The 25,853-nt window shown below is 31.0% G+C and overlaps 1 protein-coding gene across 3 annotated transcripts in view; it reads right to left on the bottom strand.

Moving 5' to 3' along the window:
• Positions 1-12: 12 nt before the first annotated feature.
• The window catches only part of TPP2 (tripeptidyl peptidase 2), an 83,980-nt gene continuing 58,139 nt past the window's right edge, over positions 13-25,853 (bottom strand). Inside the window, exons 22-30 of one of the 3 annotated variants that reach the window (XM_051984087.1) lie at positions 24,042-24,286; positions 23,708-23,786; positions 21,690-21,728; positions 12,872-13,023; positions 12,452-12,548; positions 11,215-11,345; positions 8,866-9,076; positions 3,851-3,970; positions 13-932 (exon numbers count right to left, since the gene is read on the bottom strand). In XM_051984087.1, coding sequence (XP_051840047.1) covers positions 843-932; positions 3,851-3,970; positions 8,866-9,076; positions 11,215-11,345; positions 12,452-12,548; positions 12,872-13,023; positions 21,690-21,728; positions 23,708-23,786; positions 24,042-24,286 — 1,164 coding nt within the window. In that variant the 3' untranslated portion in view covers positions 13-842. Of the gene's footprint in view, positions 933-3,850; positions 3,971-8,865; positions 9,077-11,203; positions 11,346-12,451; positions 12,549-12,871; positions 13,024-21,689; positions 21,729-23,707; positions 23,787-24,041; positions 24,287-25,853 lie in introns of those variants that run through there. The other 2 variants (XM_051984088.1, XM_051984089.1) reach the window with 2 other exon arrangements.

Genomic DNA, 25,853 nt, shown 5'->3' with positions numbered 1-25,853 from the left:
ACCAACTTGAAGTAGCTTCAATATTCACTTTTATTAATTATAAAAAAAATTTCCTTAAGGTATCAGAGTGCATATGGTGTACTTTGATCTTCAATTTTGCACATTTATTCTCAAGTGTTTTACATTATTTCAACTTTAATAAACATACCATATGTATAGCTTTACAATACCTGATAAAGAATTAGCTGTCTGGCACTTATACATGTATCAGTTCATCCTGATACTCTGAACTTCACGTAGATATTTTAAAAAATGATTTGTCTGAAATAAGTCCAAGATGAAGATTTATAGGAGGAGCTATGCTCCATCAAAAGATACACACTAGTTGTGACAGTTTTTCATTTGAATCCTTAATTAAAATGTAAACGTTTGCCAACAACAAAAAAATGAAATGAGGTTCCATTACTTTAGTCTAATAAATAATTTTAGCTACACCTAATGTAGCTTATTTTTAAGGCCTTCATACAATTGAAAAAATTAAAGTCAAGCATTTTAAAACCCTGTCCATTTATAAAATAAAAATAGAAATTTTACAGGTTTGCAGTTCAAAGTAACAGTTAAAAACCTAATATGCATGCAATAAGCTGCAACCCAACTGAAAATCCTTGGTGCTGGCAGTAAAGACACATCCCATTGCCAGCAATGTGATGCACTAAGAAAACTTCTTGATGTCAGGGGTCTGAGTTTACATGTATTAAGCCACACACCAGTGAATTTTCTGATAAATACACATCATTTTAATAGTGGATGAACATGCATCAGAATAAAAATGTCACAAATTTGTTGTATATCTGGTCACTATAAAACATTTTTTTTTTTAATTTCAAGTCTTAGTTGATATTTCAGAATACACAATAATCAGGAGGATACATGATGGGGAGCCAGTTTTCAGTAAAAGATGCACAATGGGTCCATCCAAGTAACTTCATCAGCTAAAATGAAACATATAAATATATTGATAAAATAGAAAAAGAAATGACTTTGAACCATCTAATTCTTAATAAATTCTGCACTAAACATTTTATGAGAAAGCATTCACAATACAGAAAATGGTATTTGTAAATATCAACAGACAAAAGTAAAAGGAAATAATGTTTCATTATGGCTTAAAATAAATCTATTTACTTTTTTAGTCCCTGACTAAAATAACAATCCACTGGTAGATTGAATCTGCTTCATAAGTACCTACAAAAGGTCAAAGCAACTCTGAGATAAGGTCATTTGAATTTATACCTATAATTAAGCTCTAGTAAATTCAGATCGGTAAAGCAGACTCAATCATTTCTGTTCTTTTCTGTACCTTTGCCCCTGACCCCCTCCCTCCACCCTTCTTTTGGGAAGAGGTAGTGAGCATGAAATATTTTTTCTCAGTTTCAAATTAAAATTTCTTTTGGAAAAACCTTAGTCTTGTTTTGGATAAACCAAATTTCGGAATGAAAATGAAATTTCGGAAACTCTGGTAAAGATTGATTATTGAGGTTAAGTATGATAAACAATAGGACTAGGCCAATTCTAGGACGCAAAGAGTAATGGGAATTATGGTAATATATGATTCAAGGATAAAGATGAATTAGTTTCTTTCTTCCCTTTACTCTCTCTTTCCATCTTCTATTACTTTGGCCATTCCCTCGTTAACAACCAGCTAATATATAGAGTTTTGCTATACTAAACTTATAAAAATGGGAAATCATTTAACGCAAGCTATGTCTTGTGCATCTAGAGCTCTTAATCCCAAGAATATGTAATACTTTACTAGTTTATTTTTTCTGTTATGTTTGATATAGCTTTGTATTCTTACCCTGGTTTATATAGCTATCCCTTCTATATTACATCACTTTAATATTCTCTTGACATTTTGGCTCTGCCTCCAATTTCTGTATTCTATTCTGCCTTTATTTTTTTTTAAACTCCTAATCTATTTACTGGGAAAATAATCAAGATATCAATCAAAAAATAAAAATTTCAATCATTATTAGCAATTTAAAAAACCACTAAGTGTCTAACAGCCATTCCTGAATAGACAAGTGGTCAAAAAATATGAACAAACAGTTCTCAAAAGAATTCCAAAATATTTGCAAATATATGAAAGAATGCTCCATTCTTTCCCTAATAATAAAGAGATAAATGTAAATCAAAATGAACTGGAGGTTCCAACTAATATCCTGTAGCTTAGCAAAAATTACAAACAAATAAATACATAAATAAATAAGCAACAGTCAAGTGTTGGAAAAGCTTTGGGAAGATGTGCACATTGATTCAATGTTGGTAGAACTGGATCATGCACAATAAAATATATAACTCTCACTTTGGAAAGCATTTCAGAATTAGGAAATAAAAGGACAATCATGTCCTATTATCGGGCTATACTCTCAGGGAATCTACTGATGAGAATAAAACTCCATATACACTAAAATTTTTTTATAACAGCAATTTTTTGTTTGTTTGTTTTTGATGACCACAAAGAATATTAAATAAAACAGAGGACCCTGTATTGGAGAATAAGCTAACATTCACTGTGGGTAAGTACATGAATGTTGATATTACTATGCTACAAAAAATGTATGTGATGAATACAAAAAAGCATGGAAAGATCTACATGAATATAAATGGACTCAAAAATCAAATGTGAAAATAACAAAATTATAAAGACCTTAAATGAAGATAAAGGAAGGGACAACTCTAACACACCCTTTTGTGGAAGTGAGAAGTTTACTGACATAATATTTTTTGTGTGTGTGATCTTCAATGTATTGATCAGTTATGTTCATTTTTTCCCCTTTTCCTTTTGTTTTTAAAAAAAATACTACCTATTATACAGGATGGCTCTCAAGTAGTGTGCTAGATAACTATGATGACATAAAAATAGAAGAAATCAATAATAACCTTAAAAAAAAGGGAGGGGGAGGGGGAGAGGGGTGGAAGGGGAAAGTACCTAGTGTAATTTCTTTTTTTGCAGAAGCAATTGAATTGGGATTAAATGACTTGCCCAGGGTCACACAGCTAAGCAGTGTCTGAGGCCACATTTGAATTCAAGTCCTCCTGACTTCAGGGAAGGGTGGTACTGCGCCACCTAGCTGCCCCCCAGTGTAATTTCTAAGGACAAACTCATGATGCTTCACTATAAATTGCTGCAAGACATCTTTGTTAGATTATGGAATAGTATAATGGACAGATCATTATTTTGTTCAATAAAATAAATTAATGGCATTTCTCTTATTTCCAAAATGGCAGGTACTTCCTAAATCTATTCTGCAATTAAAATCAGTCTTCTAAATTACTGTCATTATTATTTACATATAAGCAGGCATAATTTTTAAATAAAGAAATAATTGTTAATCATTTTCAGACAATGTCTCTACTGAGTTCTTCGATAAATATAAAATCTTCTGTTATCAAGGATTGCTATACACTCCTTAAAGTGAGATGAGAAACTAATAGCTCTATGAAGAGATGACTAAGGTATTCTCATTTTCTTTCCTTCTTTAGAATTTACTTTTAATTACATAATTACATCTGTTGATCTATATAAAAACCTTAAAAAAAAATCCAGACTATTCTCTCAATCATGTTATACTTGACTGAAATTTCCCTATAATTCTTTCATGATTTCTAATGAATTTGGTTTTTATATCACATCTCACTTTGTAATACCACTGATTTATGTTATTTAAATGTTATAAAAATTTTTATTCATAAAATATATATTATGACATACATATAATATTATAATACTCAAATAAAATATAGAAAGCATAATAAAAAATTATTTAAACAAATATTTTAGATATCTTTCCTACTGATCATATGGCAATGAGAGACAATTAAGATTTTTTTGTGTGTAATTACTTACTTGGATACAATTTTTCCAATTTTCTTTAGTTGGCTTTTCTTCCACAAGTTTGGTTGCAAATTTGAGGCCTCTCCCATACATTTTATTTACTAATGCATGTTTATATGCAAATGTCAAAACCTGCAACAGGTAAACAGACAATTTAAATTAAAATTTAAACATTTGTGATTTGAAGCCTCTCCCATACATTTTATTTACTAATGCATGTTTATATGCAAATGTCAAAAGCTGCAACAGGTAAACAGACACAATTTAAATTAAAATTTAAACATTTATGACACTACAACATAACATTAGAAGTTATTGCATCATGTAGTTGGTGCATTAAAATTTTTTCATTCATAATTTCAAAGTATAGAATCATAAAATGCACATAATTTATATTAGAATATTTTATTAAAAGAAAAACCATAGTTACCTAGTTACTTATATTTTTTTGAGTCTCCCCATCTTTTCCATGCTGGTTATGCAAAAGCCAATGACAGTCCATTAATGATAAGCATGGAAGTTTTGATCTGGCTTTATTTCTACCCTGAGCTGGTTCACCCTTCCTTAAGCAAACTGGTAGCCCCTCTGCTCCTGAGGAATACCATATTGGTGCCAGATGTAGTGACATCATTCAACTGGTTTATTGTTAGCTCACTCCATTTAAAAACTTTCAAACTAGTAATCTAGCTGCCTCAGACTTCATGGTAGAATAGATTACAAGAATGTACCATCATATTTAGCAAAAAGATTGTTCTTAAAGGGCAACCTTTACTACAAGCCTATGAATCCATAATCCAAATAAATAAATAAATAACTGCAATTAATGTACCCCTTTGTATCTAATTCTCAATATTTAAATATTTTAAATTTACCTGTTAAAGAACAGAGAAATAGCAATTCATAACACATTAGAGGTTCCATTATGTTAACTACATGATAAAAACAAGATAATCAATTGTTGAAGGGCTTATGTATCTGGATACATATTTTATACATACACACATATGGGAACAATAGCATGAAAATAAGCATTAAAATATAAATAGAACTTTTGATGTAAAACTACTAAGACTCTAAGACCCATTTATGAATCATCAATTACAGATTTGGTAAAACACTATATCATGAATTTAACTAAAATATCAATGCATTTATAAAGTATATTTAAGTGTAATGAGATTTTCCCATGCCACCCTAACAATCCTCTATAGCACATTTAGATTAGGGAAGGAGAAATAATTAACTTAAATCCCTAGAAGATATACACTTTACTCAAAGACCAGGTAAATCCCAGAAACAAAGCATTCAACTAAATATGAACATAAAGGAAACTTAATAAATAATCAGGAACACCTCATAAAAGAATGGAAAATAATTCTTCCCCTCTTAGGATCCCCTGCTAAGGAGAAAAAAGGGAACACATTTCTGATGTGGCTGGATAAATTCACACTCCAAAGACATGGGGCTATTTTGACTTGCTATTGAAACAGTTCTCTATGTAGCTCCTTGCCTTTTCAGTTATTTGGTTAGGCCATACCTCAATCACAGTTGGTGGTCTTCTAGCTATTAACCCTCCTTTGCTAAATTCTTTTTGTCCCAGTAATTTTCCTTAAACAAGTAACATATTTTGATGATTCTAATTCTATAGCATCTCTTACATTTGCCTCCTTTTCCTCACTTATCTATCAACAACTCTCTAAGATTATATCACTCTACTGTTCAATATGGTTCAAAAACACCCTATTACTTTTAAGATCAAATATATAAACTCCCTTTTGGGCATTTAAAGCTCTTTTCAACTTAGCTCCAGATTACCTTTCTAGGAATATTATACATTACGTGTATGTGTGTGTGTGCACGCGCACACGCAAACTCTGGTTCAAATAAATTGGCTCTCTTACAGGTCACAACTTATAAGTGACCCTCCATGTTGGAATATATTTCTCCTTTCTCACCTCTTATCTCTTAGGACTTCTAGACTTCTTCAAGTTTCAATTCAAACACCACTTTCTACCTAGTTCTTAGTAGCCGCTTAGTACTTCCTCTTGCCAAAAACACTTAGAATCAATTTTGTATATAGATGCTGTCTCTCCTTGCTAGAGATCTGCCTTACTTACAACTTCTATTAAACGAACAGGCAAAGAAAGCAATGAGTTTTGAGAGAAACTGATAAACAACATGTAGTATAGTTATAAGACTATATCACTAAGAATGATAAGATCTAAGATCTGATCTTGCTAAATTGTCACTAAATTGCTTTTTGGGAAAAAATCATTTAACCTCTCTGAATCTATTCCCTAATGCATAAAATTAAAGCACTACTGTATGTGTATTGTACATTTCTAGCACTAAAATCCTATGACTAAATGAGATACTAAAAAAATTTCCTTAATTCAGAATACAGTCTTGTATAATAATGCCTTCCTCCCAATTAATCAACAAGCACTTATGAAGCACTTGTTAAGTACTAGGGATAGAAAGACTAAAGTATAAAATAGGAACTTTAAGATTATTAGGGAGGTAACAAACACATAAATAAGAGAAAGTGTAAAGTCACTACACCTAGATTAATGCTACAGTCAAATATGGGGTAGTTTGGGAGAAAGGACGAGTCTTTCCCCTCCCCAAATCCATCTCCATCATTTCCCTGCTCAAGAAGCTCCAAGAGTTCCCTCCCAATTACCTCTAGGATAAAATAAGCCTTGGACAATCTGAGTGAAAATGAATAAGACACTCAACCTTTTCTACACTTCAGTTTCTGTCATGTAAAGAATATCCATATTATTTAATTTATAAAATTATTGTGGAAAAATTATTTTCTACATCTCACAGCTAAGGTTTAACTACTGCAGAGATAAAAGCCAACAATCAAAAAATATTCATGTGGAAGTCCAAAAAACTATTTTTTCCTCAATACTTTGATAACTACTGGGCTACTTAAAACAAAAAAGAGGGGAAAAAAGAAACTGAATATATTGCAACTTTTGAGATCCATGATAAGAAGTCAACAATCTTAAAATTATGTGAGTTAATGAAAACTAAAAAATAATATACTCAAGAAAATGTTAAATACTTAAAGACAGAATTAAAAAAATCTATACCAAGAATTAAATTCTATTTTTATTTTATATATTTATTCATTGAAGGAGGTTATTATTGGTTACTGGTAGGAGAGTTCTACACAGGCAGCAAATAGTAAATAGTTTTATCCAGAAGAAGTTAGAAAATGTTTGCATGTTATGTTCTCTAGTATTATCTTGATAAAGAAACCATTAAATTTTTTCCAGATTTTTAAAATTAAAATTTCCTTGGTTTAAGAAGACAAATAATCCAGACCCTTAAAAATGACCATCAAAAACAAACAAAATAAAAGCTTTTTTTAAGTGCTCTCATCAAGCATAATATATTGGAGGGAAAATGATTATTCCACTGTTCTAAAATAAAGCTTCTGTCTAACCCCTTAAATGGTTACAGTATAAAAGAGGAGGAAAAAAAAAGTAATAAAAATTTTCTAAATGGGAATGTCTGTGAATCCCAAATATTTTAAAAAAAAAAAAGTTTTTTTTAAACCAATTTTGAAGTGACGTCCTCTAATGCTCCCTTTTTTAAAAAAAAGACAGTCCTCCATAAAATTCCAAAAAAAATTTAAGTTCTTTTCAACAAAATGATTTTTGATCTGAATTAAAAAATTCAATTCCAGCATACATTTAAAGCAAATATTGAAATAGTATTTGTTAGCTACAATTCAGCGATTAGGAAATATAAGTAGATTCTAAAATGTACTACTTGCTTCAAATCTATTCAACTATCTTCCCCAAAATGACATGTTATATAAAAAATATTCTAAGTCACTATTGGTCAGAGAAATGCATTGTAGGTGGAGTTATAAATTGATCCAACCATTCTGGATTCTGTAGAGGAACTTGGGACTATGCCCAAAGGGCTGTAAAACTGTGCATGTCTTTTGAAATGCATACTGCTACCTCTATAGCTCTATATCCCAAAGACATCCAAAAAAAGGGGAACAGACCTATCTACACAAAAATATTTATAGCAACTCTTTTTGTGGTGACTAAGAATTGAAATCAAAGGGATGCTTATCAATTGGGGGAGTGGCTAAACAAGTTGTGGCATATTATTATAATGAAAGATTATTGTCCTAAAGAAATGAGAAGCAGGATAATTTCAGAAAAACCTGAAAAGATTTATGTGAACTGATATATAGTGAAGTAAACAGAACCAGGAAAATGTTTTATACAGTAACAACACAATTGTTGGATGATGAACTGTGAATGATTTAGCTATTCTCAGTAACACAATGATTCGAGACAATCCCAAAGGACTAATGATGAAACAAAGTTTGACTCCAGAGAAAAGAACTGATATGATTGAACATAGGCTTCAGCATGCAATTCTTCATTTTCTTTAATTTTTTTTCTTCTTTTGAGTATTCTTATACAAAATGACTAATATATAAATGCTTTATATAATTGCACATCTATCCCTATATCTAATTGCTTATTTTCTCAGGGAGGGGAAAAGGGAAAGAAGGATATAAAACTCTAAATATATTTTTTAAAACTGGGGGGGGGGGAGGGAAGGATGATATATGTTGGTGATGTTTAGAAGCTACTCAATTAAAAACAAATGAGAAATAGAATCATTTTGATGGAAAGTAATTTTTTAAAATGAAAATTCTTATTCAGCAATTTGAATTTCATAAAAGGGAAAATTACAATAAATTAAATTGTTTTCTAAGGTTGATATGATTAAAGAATTTCCATTTCCATGACTAAAGGAATACCACAAAATTTGGCTAAAGAGAATATAAAATATTCTCAAGATGAAGGATTAAAAACTTCATTTTAGCTTCTGGTGTTAGTTCAGCCATGCAATAGGTGTAGCAATAAAAGAGTAACTGAACAGATAAGGTAAGCCAGTAATAGATGATTAGGAAAATATGCTTTGAAGGTAATGTATTACTCAGCAATTTAATGAAAATAAAAATGTATACATTAAAAAACTACCTTAGTATCAAAAAGGTCAGTCCATTTTGTGGTTTCCCAGAAAGTTTCTGTTAGAGAATCTAAATAACTCTCTCGATCGTCCTCCTTTCCTTCTGTGTCACTTGATGAAACAGCCCCATCTTGAGCTTGCAACTGAAGAAGTTGGTCAGCCAATGCACATCCTTTTCGACAAATAGCATCTACTAATGTAGATTTCTGTTTGTCCATGTCACTGAAAATCAGAGGGGATATAAACCCTGACAGTGAAATTTCCTAAATGCTGTCTACATCTAAAATAAAGCTAATATATTTTCTGCATTAATTGTGCATAAAATCTTAGACTTTTATTTTAATTAATAAAAACCAAGTGAGCTATCATATACTGACTGATCCACTATGCCCCAGAAACCTTGCAGGGAAACCTTGGTGTTTACACCTCATCATTACTCTTTGTTCCTTTGAGAGGATACAAGCCATGAAATCTCCTTTTTTCCCACTTGGCTACACTACTTTGGGACACTTCTGTCTTGTCTACCATACCCCCATGTCAGGTACCTTTCCTTTTCTTTCTCCCTGACAATCTTTCCAACTTCCTTTTATGAGGCATTAGATTATAAACTCCATTAAGATTGTAAGCTTATCTTTCTTTTTCACATTAGTATCCTCAGCACTTGGCATATTGCCTGGTACATAGTTAAGTGCTTAATAAATGTTTATTGACTATTATATATTATGTAAGTCATGGTATCCTTAAATTTGGCTGAGGAAGACAGAACTCAAAAAGTAGAGCCTGGAAATAAGAGACAGTTAAAATAACTGTCTAGTTGTAACATAATTCTAGGCTCTTCCTATCTAATCAATTTTCTATTGTGAACACATGAAAAAGACAAGGCAGGGGAGAACATCAAATACAGTAAGGAAGGATGTGTTCTAAGCATCCTTTAAGAAAACTTGAATAAACAAAATAATTTTTTCATGATCACAAAGACAGACATTTTAAACACCATAGAAAAGTTCATGGACTGATGAAACAAACATAAATGTATTCTAAAGTCCTAAAATTCAAACTTCATTTTCTTGTTATTTAGCTAGTAATCTGACCTTGTCACAGCAAGAAAAGCTGTAGTTTTCAAAAATTTCAAATAGGGGACCATGTATGAGTTTTGGTACATGGGTATTAATATCAAAAATTGTTTTAAAAAGCAAGGCAGAATTCTTTTAACTAAAGAACTTGTTGAAAAAAAAACACCAGATTTCTCCCTCCGTTCCCCAAATCACAGTAAAACCAAAGTATAACAAAATCACTACAGAATCAGAACTGGAAGGAATCTCAGATACTTAAATCCAATCAATCTGATGTTAGAGATGAGGAAATTAAAGTCCAGCTTCAGTAACTTGTCATATAGTTCAAGTCATATAGTATGTAGCCAGTCTGTCCCCCCCAACTCCCCACTTGAGAAGACTCTAATATCTATTATTTAAACCCAAATATTCAGTATTCCTTTTTATTCATTAGCCAAGCTAAAGCTATAATTCTGTTGAATTTTAGGAGCACATCCAAGAAGGTGGCTATGGGATGGGGGGAGAAGAAGCACTGTTAAACTTCATAGAAGTCAATTAAAAGAACTGTTAAAACCCAGGTTTAGGGAAGAAAATATTTTATCAGGGACATGAGAATTACATTCAAATATTTGAAAAACCGCTGCATAAAAGAATTAAAATCTGTTTTGCAGGATTCCAAAAAAGCCATAGGTAAGGATGTTGAAGTGAAACAGATTTAGGCTTAAAACATAGGAAAAAACTTTATGTTCTCAAAGTAGAATGAACTGCCTCAGGAGAGAGGTAGTTTCCCAGTATAGGGAATATACAGCCTTCTAATAAAGGCTGGATGAATACTACTTTGAGAACATTTTGAGAAAGGAAATCCTTTCTTCCAAATCTAAAATTCTTCTAAAAGCACTATATAAATATAATTAGACTGAATTCTTCTAGCAAGATATGCTTTCCTAATTCAGTTTAGTTAATGTAACTATCCAAGCACAGAATAAATTTTAAATCATCTGTACAAGAATGCTATCCATAACTCTTTCTTCATGCTAGTATATTTGAAAGTATATTTATTTTCCAATATAACCCCACACAATATCAATTGATATATCAGATAATAAAGATCACATATTTTCATATTATCATTTTTCTTATATCACAAATGGCTTAAAGCACTTAGACCCTCAGAAACAGAAAGCAGATACTAGAAATAGCAAAATCAAATACTATTTTTTCTCTTTTTCTATATTCTTAAAAAGTATTAAACCCTATTTTAAGTGATTAAAAATGAGATGCAAGAAAGAGTATTTACTGGTCAGGTACTTTTTTATAGTAGCAGCATCAGGCCTGGGATCAGTCTTCATTGCAATATAAACTGCCAGAGCTGTTTGGTCTATGTGAGCAAGAACAGCATTTGCAGCTTCAACAATTTCATTAAGTCTTTTCATTCGTTCCTAAGTTGGGGGGGAAAAAATTTAAAGGTAAAATTTCATGTGTCTGCATACTGAAACAAGTTTATTTACATTTGGATATCTCATTTCTGATGTCCTAACCACCTAGGAGATATAATAAACCATGTATTTACACGTATTGATAAACCCTAGAGGCTGTTTTCTGTTACCCAAAGCATTGCCATAATCTTTCATCTCTAAAAAATCTAATTCAAATTTTAAAAAGCCCTCATGTGCCTTTGTTAGTAAAGTTAATGCTTCCTTTTACCTTGTTTACAGCCAGTACCTGGTAGAGGATTAGGAAGAGAGGGAACCACACAATTGGCTTGGGGAAACAAGAATCTTAAAAAAAAACAAAACAAAACAAAAAAAACAAACAAAAAAAAAAAAAAACACACACACACACAGAGCAATAATTTCTTTCTGAGGAGGCATTGCAACTGACAGGAATTATGGGAATCTTAGTAAAATAACCATGCTTATAAAGTATAATCATTGGATATAGAGCTTAAAGACATCTAGTCTATCCCCTCATATTATACCTAAGAAACTGAAGATAAAAATTTTAAACTATTTTACTAACTCTATTCAAATAGCCTATTTAGAATAACTGTTTGATAAAAGTGAGACTAATGTTCATGTCAACTTTTTCCTAAAAAGGGAAATAAAGCAGTAGTTATTAGTTTCTGTGATTGCTGCTTTAATCTCAGACATTTGTTCTCTTCTTTTGTAAATCTGATTCCTCCCTAAAATCACCGTCTACAACTACTCTAAGCTTGCAGATTTTTAGTTGGTTATAGTTATGTTAGTCTTAGATATTAAACAGATTCCTGTGTTTAACCTGTGAGATTAAACATTTTTAGAACTAAGTTCAAGTGTCTAAAAAACCGAAGTATTCTAAAATTACAAGTTCAATTCACAATTACCTTCAAACAGTTCATTAATGTAGATAACACAAAATAGTGTCTGTTATTAAATGTTATCCCTGAATAAGTACCAACTCCACTCATTCATTGCGCCTTCCAGGTTAATGCTACTCTCATCACAAAAATAAAAATTAATCTAAATTTCAAACACAAGACTTGTCTATAGTATAAATAACTCATAACCTTTTCAGAATCCAGTTGATGAAGTCGTGCAACATACAAAGGAAGGTGATTAGGGAAGGTTTCTCTCAATTCATTATAAATATCATTAGTATCCAACCTGCAAATAAGAGAGAGTCATTATTTTGTTTCCTTTAAAAATTGAAATGTTTACCAGGGCAGCTTTTCTGATTTGGAAGATGATCGTAATGAGAAAATAATGAATCATTTATAAATGTAGTTCCTTAACAGATATTTATAATGGGCTTGAGCAAAGTTAAGAAAAATATTAAAATACCTCTGCTGAACCCTACAATTATAAAAAAAATAAATTCTAGAAGAATGAGATTAAAAGATGTGCCCAGATTTCATCACTCATTTTCTACTCAATTCTATTTTATTGTCAAGTTTTTAAAGCAACATTAAAACCAAAACTTAACATACTTTGTCATCCACTGTATTTTAAGATCTCTCAATGCTTCAGCAAACTCTTCCTTGATGTCCTTTTCTTTTTCTGAATCCTTTTCTTTGTCTTTACTGCCATTCTTTGTCTTTGTTGGTGCAGGTATTAAGTAGTAATGAACAGGGATTATATCCTGTGTATGTGGGGGAAAAACATATCAGTTTCTTGGATCAAAGTAGGTAAGTTAATAGCTTTGAAAAAACAATGTCCTGGTGATGATTTAACATATGAAATACAAATATATTTTCATATATTTTAGTGTGCTGTTGAAATGGACTATCCAAGTGTTCCAGAAACCAAAAATGAAGCCATAAATTCCAATGTGCACTGCCTTTAAACTTTTTATCTCTGAATTCTAAATGAAAACAGTCATATTCTACTAATGGCATCAGAGAAGATTCAAACAATAGAATCCATAGAGTAAAAAGTTAAAAGGGGAAATGAGGGTTGTAATTTTCTAACTAGCAATGGAAAAAGATACTAAAAACAAATAACATACCCCCAGCTTTGTCAGGCTGGAATTAAGTGGAATTGTAGTCATATATAGAACTGGGGCATATTTTTAAAAAATTCTTGGATGTTTTAATTCTATCTGTAGTTAAGAATTATAGTTCCCCCTCCCCCAATAAAATTCTAAGTAACAATCATCAATGACCTCAAATGTCCCTTTAAATACTGATATTCCTTTATTCTAGCTACTATGATAATATATATTCACTTAAGTTTTGAAAAGTCAATATTAAAAATTCACCAGAAAATAAAATTGCATACTACCATTATGAAATGACTGCTAAGATGCATTTTTGGACTATAATATCAGATGTTCCTAATGCAAACAGAAATAGTTAAATATATTTCTCAGTTTACATATAATACATAGTATTTTTACTGTACTACAAATTTTTAATCTTAATGCTGACTCTAAATTCCCAATAAAATCCTTGACTTAAATATGTAACTAAAATGTTTTACTAAATTCTAAGAAAAAGCAATGTAAGGGTAAGCAATAGTATACCGAGGTAAGTAAAGTTGGCTAAAAAAAAATGTGACTTTCATGCAAAGTATTTAAGAGAGGATTACAAGTGAAGGGAGGGAAAGGTCATCTAAATATAGTCCATAGCAGCATATCCATTGTAATACTTTTCACAATTAACTAATATTTTAGGGCCTAGTTTATGTAAAGCATCATACCATCCCACCACCCAAATCTAATGCAATAATAGAACCAAAAGTATTCTTTTTCATGTTAATATTTCTAAAAACCATGCAACTTGAGAACATATAAAAAAACCTTAATAAAAAGAAATCATAAACTTCTTCACTTGCTTATTAGCTTTACTATCTTACTAAATGTACTGTACCTGTGATGTTAAGTTGGGGAATTAAAAGATACATATAGGAAATTCTACTATGGAAATGTAAATAAAAGAAGATCATCATGGTGAACTAAAACAAGTACTACAAATGTCTGAGCAAAACTCTTTCCAAGGCTGATAACAAAGCTGAGATTTCAGATGTACTGTACTTAAAGACAATGAGAATAAAAAAAGCAATTAGAATGCGTTGAATTCTCTTGATTTACATCATTTCTGTTAACATTTTTTATATTAAAAACACTTGAAGAAAACAGATTTCCCAAAATGAATCAAATTAAAGTAAGAAGCAAAAGAAATTTCTTTTACATTAGAAGTTCAGAATAAGAAATTATCATAACCAACAAAATATAATGATTACTTCATTTTCTTAGCAAAAAATAAAAGCTGAGAAAATGGTGACAGTATGTAAACCTTTTTTCCTTCAATTAGACTGCTCTATTTTTTCCTATCCATTTTGAGTTTCTTTCTCAATTTTCTCTATTTCCCACATTGGGTCTTTTTGTACCCATAATGTCACCCTGAGATTCTTATCTAGATGGCTTTTTAAAATTATTCAAGTACTGTTTACATGACTAATTTGTAATACAGTGGGAAGCAGAGAAAACAGAATTGTACAGATACTGATTGCATACTGTTAAGTATACTAATTATATTGATTTTAAGCATGTGAACAGAATAGGAAAAAATTTCAGAAAGATGTAGTAGAAAGACCACTGGACTCAGAGTTAAAAGACCTGGTTTTAGTTATAGTTTAGCTTCTTAGTAGATGCATGACTTTAGACAAATTAATTATTCTCTATAACCCTAAATTTTCTCTTCTGTAAAATAGTGGATAATACCTCTAATACTTATTACACAGGGTTGTTGAAAGAAAAGAAATAATGTAAATCACTCTGTAAACTAAAATGCTAGAGAAAATGAGCTATAATAATACAAGAAAATATCTAATTGGACCATAAAACACACTTAAACTAACTTAAACTTAGGGAACTTATATTTTCAAGACATTTTTAATGAGCAATTTCCTGTCATACTTCACATCTTTAACATTAGCACAATATGGTAAATAAAATATAGTGGTTCTGAGTGAAACTCTACATTTCATTCTAGTTGGCTAAAAATTGTGAATTTTTAATATTTATTTTATTTACTACCTTCCTCCTTTATTGAAATCCTCATGAACTGGTCCAATTTTATGAAAGTGCCATTTTATTCTCAAAAAATGTTATTGTTAATGCATTTACTAGAAAGTATCTGACTATAGGATAGGTAAATAGTGATCTCAAATGGTATGTAAGCTAAAATTTTACTACTATACACATACATATAAGTATGTATGTATAAACTCAATCCTCTCAGTCACATACAGAGAAAACAGCCAAGTGAAGAGAATTAGGAGAATTAACATATGATTATTGTAAATTATCTCTATGCAATGAACATTACTTCATTCTATTCTTTTTACTTTCTCCTGGGGCCCATTAGGTACTTTATAATCAATATCCTCTTTAATGTTAATTACCTTGATAATTAATTTATATTATAATTAATTTGCCTTGATAAAAGAACACCAAAGTTCTTAAAGTGTCTTATAATCAGGAATTGTCTATACACATCTTAAATAAGTACTAGCTTTCCTACACAAGGGAATATACAGCAGTATAACTGCTTTAGTTTTTAAAAAATGCAACAACCATTTAAGTTGAAGTAATCCTGCTTTCTTTCTAGAAATGTGTACCTGAGATGTGAATGAGGCTTAGGATTCCATTTTAGGAGACTGGCAATTCTTTGAAATTCCAAATTAAAGTATATACAAGAATGACTTGTAATAGGATACGAAGCAGAGAAAACATAACTGTACATATCCTAAGTGTGTACCACTAATGACAATTTTTAAACTTTAAACTTTTAAAGAATAAGCAAACAAACTTAAAAATGAAGTAAATTATGTATCACAGCAATCGCTTTTCTCATAAATACAGAAATTAATGCAAGTAATTTTATAAAAGATCCTGAGGGCTAAAGAGAAAACCATTCCATTTAAGCCCTGATGATCTATATTTCACAAAAAAAAAATTAAATTAAACCAGTGACAATAAAAGGATAATTCATTATTATCATACCATATCAATAAAATGAAAAAGTGATTATTTAAAATATAGCAGAATAAATCTGATTTGGAAATACTACCTGAATTTCCAAACAGAAGAAAAAAACTTAGTTCTTTAGTAATTTTATATTTGCTTTACCAAGCTCAAAACTTATTCTTTCAATTATTGCCTGTGTAACTAATATGATTTAAACAGTGTTAATTTAAAACCACCAGAAGTGGCTATAGCTATTTCTCATTAAATTTTGAGAAATCAATCTATAAGTTATTAGGACTGCAAAAAACAAACCAAACCAAAACAAAACAAAAAACCAACCCCAAAACCACCCATACCTATAGAGTACAGATACTTTACTAAGTATCTGACATTTTTTATTAGGTCAAACTGTTTTGACTGACCTCTAAAGCAGCATTCATTAAAATAATTTTACCTATGATTGTCAAAGCACAATAAAACAAATATAGGCTCCTGTTTTCTATTTGTAAAAATTATATCACTTCTCTACAAAAGTTCTACCTACTCCAGTGTCTCATTATGTAATAAACTTGGCTTTACAATGCTATGTTAGCAGAGAGTAACAAATATGGCCTAAGTAACAAATCATGCCACTAGACTCATCTTAATTATGTTGGAACAGGTCATCAAAAGATTAGTCAAAGGGTGAATTATTTTTGACCACAGTGAATATGGAATAAACAAAACCCCCAAAATAGCCCTGCCACTTTTACAATAAAGAAAATCTAATTTATCAGGCTACCTACAAGGAATTCACCCACACCTATAACTAACATCAAGAAAAATGAAACTAGAAGACAAAACTGCCTTAGCTAAATAGTAAATTCATTAATTCTTTTCAAAGGGATGAATAAAAAGCTTGGTTGGAGTTGGATTCATTGTGTAACCAGAGGTAACAAGAAACACCATTTCATGGGACACATCGTCCTCCTGCTTCACACTGCTAACAATAAAATATGACAAACACTATCTCATTAAAAAAAATACAGCTTTATACACCAAAATTACTATAGAAGATAAAGACAATAAAGGAATATCAATGAAGACCCTGACAAGTGCCTCTAAACTAAAATAGAGATGTTGTTACACATATAATCCTGTCAGTTACTCCACTATAAAGATGAATTATAAGGGATGATGGTGAAAATGTTAGTAAATATGGTTTAAAATTGAGAAGTTTAAGAAGCCAAAAGCTTAGAGATTATTCAGACTTATTCATCATAAACATTTTCTCCAAGAACAGAGCTGTAGTCAGATCAAATTGTTAGCGCAAAGGTAAAAATATCAAATTAGAAGAAGAGATAAGATGAAAAAAAAAATTATGGCTTTCAATCATAACACTCCCAATCCAATCTGTATAAATAACCTGTATACTATGAAAAATAGGAAATGGACATAATTGAAGGCACTAAATATAATCTTGTCTTTAAAAAGGTTGAAGTAATACAAAATAATTGCCACAAAAAGAAGGCTAACTGAGCTCAAACTCATCTGTGACAGCAACAATTTAAGGGCAATGTACAATCAGCATACAAATTCATTTAGTAAATATAATAGAAAAAGATAATAGAAGATGATGAGCACTTTAATTTCACATAAATGACAAAAAGCTGTTGAGAAGAAAAACAAGCTTCTGGTTTGGCATTAATCCTAATTAAGCTATCCAAAAGCATAAATTGGAAGGATAAATACATACAAAATGAAACAGAACTGTCAGTATTCCTATGGTGATCTATTAAGAAGTGGAGAACCTACATTTAGACTTTGATAGAGCACTGGACTTAAAAGTGAGGAAGATCTGAAATCAAATCCTGCCTCAAAGGCTTGTTAGTTGTATGATACTGGGCAAGCCACTTAAACATCTTTCTGTCTGTTTTCTCTACTGTACATTGCAGAGAGGAATATTAATGTCTCTCACAGTTGTGTAAAGTGCCAAAAACATGCTATTACTTTCTACTATGTGTGGAAATGATAGTGGTATTTAAGATGATGAAATCAGGCAGAGTGAGCTGGACTTGAACCAAATAAATATAGAAGAAATCCATTTTAGTGTTAATAGCATATTGGAAATAATTGGGAATTTATTTTCAAGTAAGTTCAAAGAGGGGAAGGAAAATTTCAAAGGAATAAGTTCACTGACATAACTCTTGCCTCCCCTCTTCTCCCCCCAAAAAGATGACATTTCATATACAACTATGAGCCCACATGCATCCCTCAAAGATACTCTTGATAAAAAAACAAAACAAAGACAAATAAGAATGAAACATCCAGGCAGGTTTGGTTTTCTAAAGGTGACCATTGTCACACATATGAAAGTCTTAAAAGGTGTAAGATAATGCTATGGTTAATGATTATTGCCTTCAAAGAAGCATCTGACTTCATAAAACAAACAAAGATTTAAAAGCTTTTTTTGCAAACAATTTCATAAAGTCACAAAAATTCTAGCAAAGAGTAACCATGGAGCTAACATTGTTCTCATGAGTCACTCTATATCAGCATCAAGCAAGGAATAAAACAAGGAAATATAAGCTCACCTAATTTATCTGCCAATTAAATGAAAGATGACCTTTCTTAAGGAAACTGATTAAGGTTGATAACCAAACTTCAATTCTTATCTAAATAAATCCAATGATCTTTCTCCTCCTGAAGCTATCAGTACTAGGACTAACCTAAAGAAAGTGCTCTCTTCCATTAAGGAAGGTGCCTTCTCAGCTTCTTATTCAAAAAAGAGTCTCAATGTAGATCTGAGAGGAGCCTCCGTTGATTCTATAGGAAAGTGATTCAAGAAGGAATGAAATTTTAACATATTAGAATTTTCTTTTTGAAGATTTTTATAAAAGTTACTTAAAACTGTCTTAAGTTAAAAAATATTATCAGAGAACTTAATGGACGTGCCACAGTTTGGAATTTCTCCAAGACAGAAATACTTAAGATAGTAATATGAAATTGTTTCTTTTTAATATGAATTTTTTTTTCCTTTTACAATACTAATTGCATTAAACCTTAGATATTATAAAACCTCAAGGAAAGCTAAACACATTAAAGGCAGAAAGACAAGTAAAAGAGAGGGACAAAAATAAAGAGAAAAGTGGGAAAAATCAAATTACAGGGAAAGAACAAAAGTGACAAAAAAAAATGTAAGGAAAATTGAAATAAACTGCTAAAGGCAGAGATGGGTTTAGTGGGTTTTTAATTATTCATGTTAGTCTCAAATTATAATTTTTGGATTCAGGTAATCAGTGACCTTTAAACATCTATGTAACATTATTCACAACTGCAAATTTTTAAAACATTACAAAATTCACTCTAGTAGCCCTTTAGATAACATAGTAAAGATACTAACAACAGCTCATACTTATTTAAATAGCTCTTTAAGGTTTTCAAAGTGCTTTACACGTTATCTCATTCAATCCTCACAACAATCCTGTGAGGAAGCTATTATTATCCCCATTTTACAGATGAGGAATCTGAGGCTAAGAAAGATTAACTTACTTGCCCAGTCACACAGCTAATATCTGAAGCAGGATTCAAACTCAGGTCTTCCTGACTCCAAGTCCAGTGATCTACCCACCATGCCACCAAACAATTGCAATGATAAAAAGCCACTTTCATGAGTTCCAGTACAAAGAAACAGCTTCATTATGCAGACCCTTCAATATCTAAGAGATTATCTTATAGAAACAATGCTTTGTTATTCTGGTTCCCCCATCACTCCCAAATTCTGACTTGTTACCATACTTTTTCTAATTCTTTTTGATGTAGAATGCATTCTTCATAATCAATGAACTTGGTTGTATATTATAAATAATCAACAAGCATTGATCAGGAAGTGAGACTATGTTCTAAATACTATGTTATGTATTGGGGATGTAAATTTAGAGAGAGAAAAAAAGGGGGAACGATTCCCATTCTCATATAGAGTTCATTAAATTGAATTCTAATAATTGGATTACTTATGTATCTTTTATGTTCCTATATTAAAAAGCAGTAACTGTTTAAAACCTTTCACCTTTAAGCAAGCAAATCTAAATAAATGCCATTAACTTTCAAAATGACATCCAAACATACAAGAGAAAAATGTAGGGAATGGCTAAAATTTATCTGTCTCCTATAGGTTGTTTTCACTTGTTAATTGCTTGCAGAGTTTGGTCCTTAACTATTTCTAGGGAAATTTTTTTTTAATCAACTTAATGTTATATGAGAATGTTTTAAACAATTTTTCTACTTGCTCTTACAAAATGGTGACCTCTAAATTTTGTTACAAAAGTTTTGAAAAAAAGAATTACATTAAAAAAAAATACATCCTGGTGAAATTCTAATTTTCTTTTTTGTCAACTACCATCTGAACCTGAATCTCAATTACCTGTTTCCTTCTTTGTATGATATGATAATCAGTGAAACAAATGAAAATCTACTATTCCGGGGCTAACAATAAAGTCTGACTAATGTTCTCAGGAGTTCTTATCACCTCTACACCAAACTCCCAACATTTTAATCCTTTTCTTGACTTCCTTTTAGCAGTCTCATTAAAATAAGAAATCAAAGTAAAATTTCCTTATTGGTTTCACTGTGGCTCTAAGAGCAAGAAATCATAAAAGTACATAGAATTCCCCATTTCAATAGATCTTTAAGGGAATATGTATTCCATTCACAGATCTTGTTTTAAATCCTATAAGATGCTCTCCAAACAATAATTAACTAAAGATTACTACTACTTTGTGCTAGGTTTATTTCTACTACTCTCTTCGATATCCCTGAACTGTCTTACAAATAAGTAGCAAATTCATTTCAAGAAAAGAATATTTCATCAAACTAAATCCTTCAAGAGAATTTCTCCCTTAGACGACTGACAATAAAAACCAAAGCAAACATGTACTCTTACCTATACATACCAAGATCACAGATTTAAAAACACAATTTTCTCCAAATACTAAGTAATGTAGTTAGGAATATAAAATACAATGGAAATGCTTTGTACAAGGACAGAATAGCAGAGCACTTTATCCTAGAATACTACTAACTCAACATCATGAATATTTAAGAGACTATGATTAGAAGAGATAACATAAAGACAAGATATAAAGAACTGGGGTCTTATAGCAATTCATGCTGCTAAAGAGATTTAGAAAAGCAGCATGTCAGTTTTTATAGGAGGTGTGGCTAGTAGCAATGAACTGTAGAACTTAAAAGGAAAGGAAATTCAGGGGAAGGTTTTAAAAGATATACGGACAGAAAAACGTTAAGTCATATGCAAAAAAGGCTTTAACACATCTTTTTCAAGAACTGACATTCAGTACCTTTTTAAATTTTCCTTGTCGTTTTGCTGCAGACTGCCCCTGGGAGTTAGAACAACATTCTGTAAGAAAACATGCACACACTACACAGGATGGAGATACCACCTCTGTCTGAATATGGTCTCATTTACTTTCCACTGGTATGGATTATACTACTTGAAGTGTCAAGTCTATGATGAAGATTGACATGCTTTTAAAGCACTACTGCCTTTTCAATTTTTAAAAAAACTAATGTGCTTAGGCACAATTGTCTTTTACATGGTAATTATTCCAAGGCAAATGTTTGTAAACACTTCTCTCAAAGAACAAGCAGACCAAAGTTCATGATTATCAAAATAAATCTTTTTAGAAAATCATTTAGCTATTTGTTCACAAGATGCTATACAAGTTATTTTTCTAATGCTAGTTTAAATGACAACAATAGCACAATTTCTATTCATATGTTGTTTCCCAAAAAAGGACCATGCAAAGTAACGTACCACTTATGGTGGCCACAATAAGAAAAATTATAAAAAGTAACCTTTTCAAACAAGAAACTCCATAAAAGCTAAAAATCTGCTGAGGAATGATTATGAGAATGAGGTGGAAAATAAAATTAAGTTGAATGAGGGCTTTTTCCTCTTCTACTTCAAAGGAGACAGGATTTTATTAAATCTGACAATAGCTACTAGCGTATCTCACAAGTTTTCCAAGTTTCTTTGATTACCCAATTGCCCCAGAAGCTAATCAAAAACTAGTAACTAATTTTCATTTGCTGAATTTTATTAATGGAGCAAAAAAAAAAACCCACCTTTTTAATTAAGAGGATCTTGTACTATTTAGGCCTCACAAAATAGTTAAAAACAAATAAGTGATCTATAAACAAAAATAAACCTTACATTTCAGATTGAGAGCCATATTTATAAAGTCTGTACGTGAAACCAGTGTTTCTAAAAAGCACTGTACCAATAGATTCTACTCCCATTATTTCTACAGAACATCTGAGACAAAAGTTGAGGCAAGTGACGCCAAGGCAAAGATTTTTTTAATGTGCAAAACAAACCCTAAGAATACTGTTCAAGGTCAATGGAAAAATGGGAACGTTTAAAAATGGCTAATACCCTTATGAAATCTGTCCATTTCAATAACAAACTCCACAAACTCCAACATGAGGAAATCGAAAGACTGACTTAATTTTTGCAGATATTATCAAGCTGCAAAATGATGAAAGGCTAGATTAGCTTTTGCAGGTCAGGTCAAGCTAAAATTGAATGAAATTATGGCATTTGACGGGTAATGTTCAAGAGAAGTGACTATAGAGAAATGTCATTTCCAGAAGAGAAATCTTATAACACTACAGTGGATGAGAAAAGTTAAAAAAAAATTCTATAAAAAGAAAGCCTGAAACAGCATTTATCTGTTAAATAAAAGGCTTCTGTAAACTGTGTTAGCTAAAAATGCAAACCAAATAAATCTCATTTTTACAAAACATGCATGAACAAAATGTAATCCAGAAATAGCATACCTATATATTTTAAATTATATTTCTCTACTCAATTATTCAAATCTTGTCTAAAAAAAGTTTTATAGAACTGCAGAAAAATCCTGTTGTGCATTATAGTATTTAAAAATAAAATTTTAGAAGCATCTTAATGTAATATTTTGATCATAGTTCAACAATTTTATTAGTCTAACAGAACATCTAGGAATAAGATGTTTTTTTTTTGTTTTGCTTTTTAAAAAACCACTTTAGTTCAAATTTCTCCTTTAAAAATGCACATGTAGTAATATAACAGGAGATTCAAGCTTAGTTTAGCCATTCAAAAATTTTAGGCTAATGCCTAAAAAATCCCAAGCAAATAATTCTAAAACTCATACAAACAAAAAGGAGTAGCAGTACTGATAATACACAAAGAAAGTGATAGGATTTTTCTTATCTAATTTTGTTCGTTTGACTTATCTGCAAGCCTGGGTGAATTCATATTTTTGAAGAAACATGATTTTTTTTAGAACAGCATATTCATTAAGTAAAAGATACTCACAGCTTTCTTTCCCAGATCAGTCTTTGACAACGTTAAGGATCCTGCAAGATAACATCCTGGCCCTGCCCCTTTGGGTATCCTAAAAAATAAGTTAAAAGGAGAAAGAGTTTAAAAAAAATCAGAACCAACATTAAATTGAAATAACTGATCCATCTCTTGAAATTCTGAAAAGGACTTAAGAGACCCTCAAATATAAAAATAGTTTATGAAATACAAGAAATTCTTCAATGTACATAAGGAAGAAACCCTCACATAATAAAAATAAAGTTTATTAAATACAAGAAGTAAACTGTGATAACTATTTGATTTATTTTATTAATTTAGTATTACTTACTTGTCATCAGATAAAGATGTAACAAAGAATGGCTGGCTATGTTTTGGTGGTAATGTTAAACTATTTGACTTCTTCTTCCCAAGGAGAGCAAGGCTATGGTTCTCATGAATATCTAAGCTTAAAGTATTAGACAGTCTATGAGAAATAACAAATGGAAGATCTTTAAGACGATCCAAATCACTGATTTGTTCATGACGTATTTGTAATCGAACTGTATAATCACCCTTCTCCAATTTGACAGAATACTGAAAAAAGAAAAAAAAAGGTTTTAAGAAATAAATATTAATCAACCAAATATATCAAAGAAAACGAATTCTAGTTTTAGCTAAAAGGCAATTTATTTTAGAAGCTTTGTAAGAATAATAATATAATCTTTCCACTTCAGAGACAGAATCACATACTATTTGAGGATGTATTCTGATGGAAGTGAATCTCTTTGAGAAAGAGAGCTAATTCAGTTTCAATTGATCAAAGATGGGCAGAAGCAGCTACACCCAAAGAAAGAACACTGGGAGATGAATATAAACTGCTTGCATTTTTGTTTTTCTTCCCAGATTATTTATACTTTCTGAATTCAATTCTCCCTGTGCAACAAAAAACTGTTCGGTTCTGCACACGTATATTGTATCCAGGATATACTGTAATCTATTCAACATGTAAAGGATTGCTTGCCATCTGGGGGAGGGGATGGAGGGAGGGAGGGGAAAAATCGGAACAGAAGTGAATGCAAGGGATAATGTTGTAAAAAATTACCCTGGCATGAGTTCTATCAATAAAAAGTTATCAAAAAAATTAAAAAATTTTAAAAAAAAGAGACAAAATCACAGAAAAGGGCTTCAGAGATCATTCCAATCTAGTATAAAAAGCTCAGAAATTCCCTTCTACAACATCCATGACAAGTTGTCATCTAGCTTTCTTTAAAGTTAATTATAAGGAAACCACCAAATGGAAAACAGGCTAACTTTGAAGAAATGAGAAGCAAAGACTTTCATAGGAAAATTTTAACTGGTAGGAGATTTTTCTTTATATTACGTCTCAATCAGCTTATCTGTAAATGTCTACCCATTTTCCCGGTTCCTCCCCCAGGGGGCTGAATAGAACAAATCTAATCCTTCTACACAAAGAGTTGCCAATGACTTTCCAAGTCTTCTTTTACCTAGGCTAAATATCGATAGCTCCTTTAATTGAAACTTAAATGACATGGTCTCTAATTTTCTTACAAATGTAGTTACATTTTGAAAATAATACAGCCTATCAACATTTTCTCTAAATAGCAATATCCCAAACTAAATACAATTCTGTAATTGAAGGCTAAACATTCCTGAATTGACAAACTGTGGGGAAAAAATATTTTTTTGAGTATGGTTAAAAGTACACAAACTCTCAGATCTTTTTCACACAAATCATCTTTTAGTAATTTCTCTGATATCCTTTACTTATATTAGCTTTCTGAACATGAGGCTTAAACTCAGTTAAGATAGAAATGGTTAAGAATAATTAAATGTAGATTCAGCCTATTGTTCTGGGCAATCAAGAACCTTGGGGATCATGACCATTCTTCAATGTTAGCTATCTCCAAGTCTGCAAGTTTGACAAGATTATTGTGTCTTCATCCAAATCACTGACAAAAATGGTGAGTACAAAAGAGCTAAGAACACATTACAGTGACATTCCTTCATGACTATTCTTTGATTCTCATACAACCATCTAACTAGCACATGTCTATCTAACCCACAAGGATGTCATAGATAATCTCCTTAAACAAATAAATGCCTCGCTGATTTATCTATAGTTAAAGAGTTCTTAACTTTT

Source organism: Antechinus flavipes, chromosome 3, assembly GCF_016432865.1.
Source record: "Antechinus flavipes isolate AdamAnt ecotype Samford, QLD, Australia chromosome 3, AdamAnt_v2, whole genome shotgun sequence".
Lineage (NCBI taxonomy): Eukaryota > Metazoa > Chordata > Mammalia > Dasyuromorphia > Dasyuridae > Antechinus > Antechinus flavipes.
The sequence above is the reverse complement of the archived record's forward strand: the minus strand, read 5'-3'. Positions and strand labels throughout refer to the sequence as shown.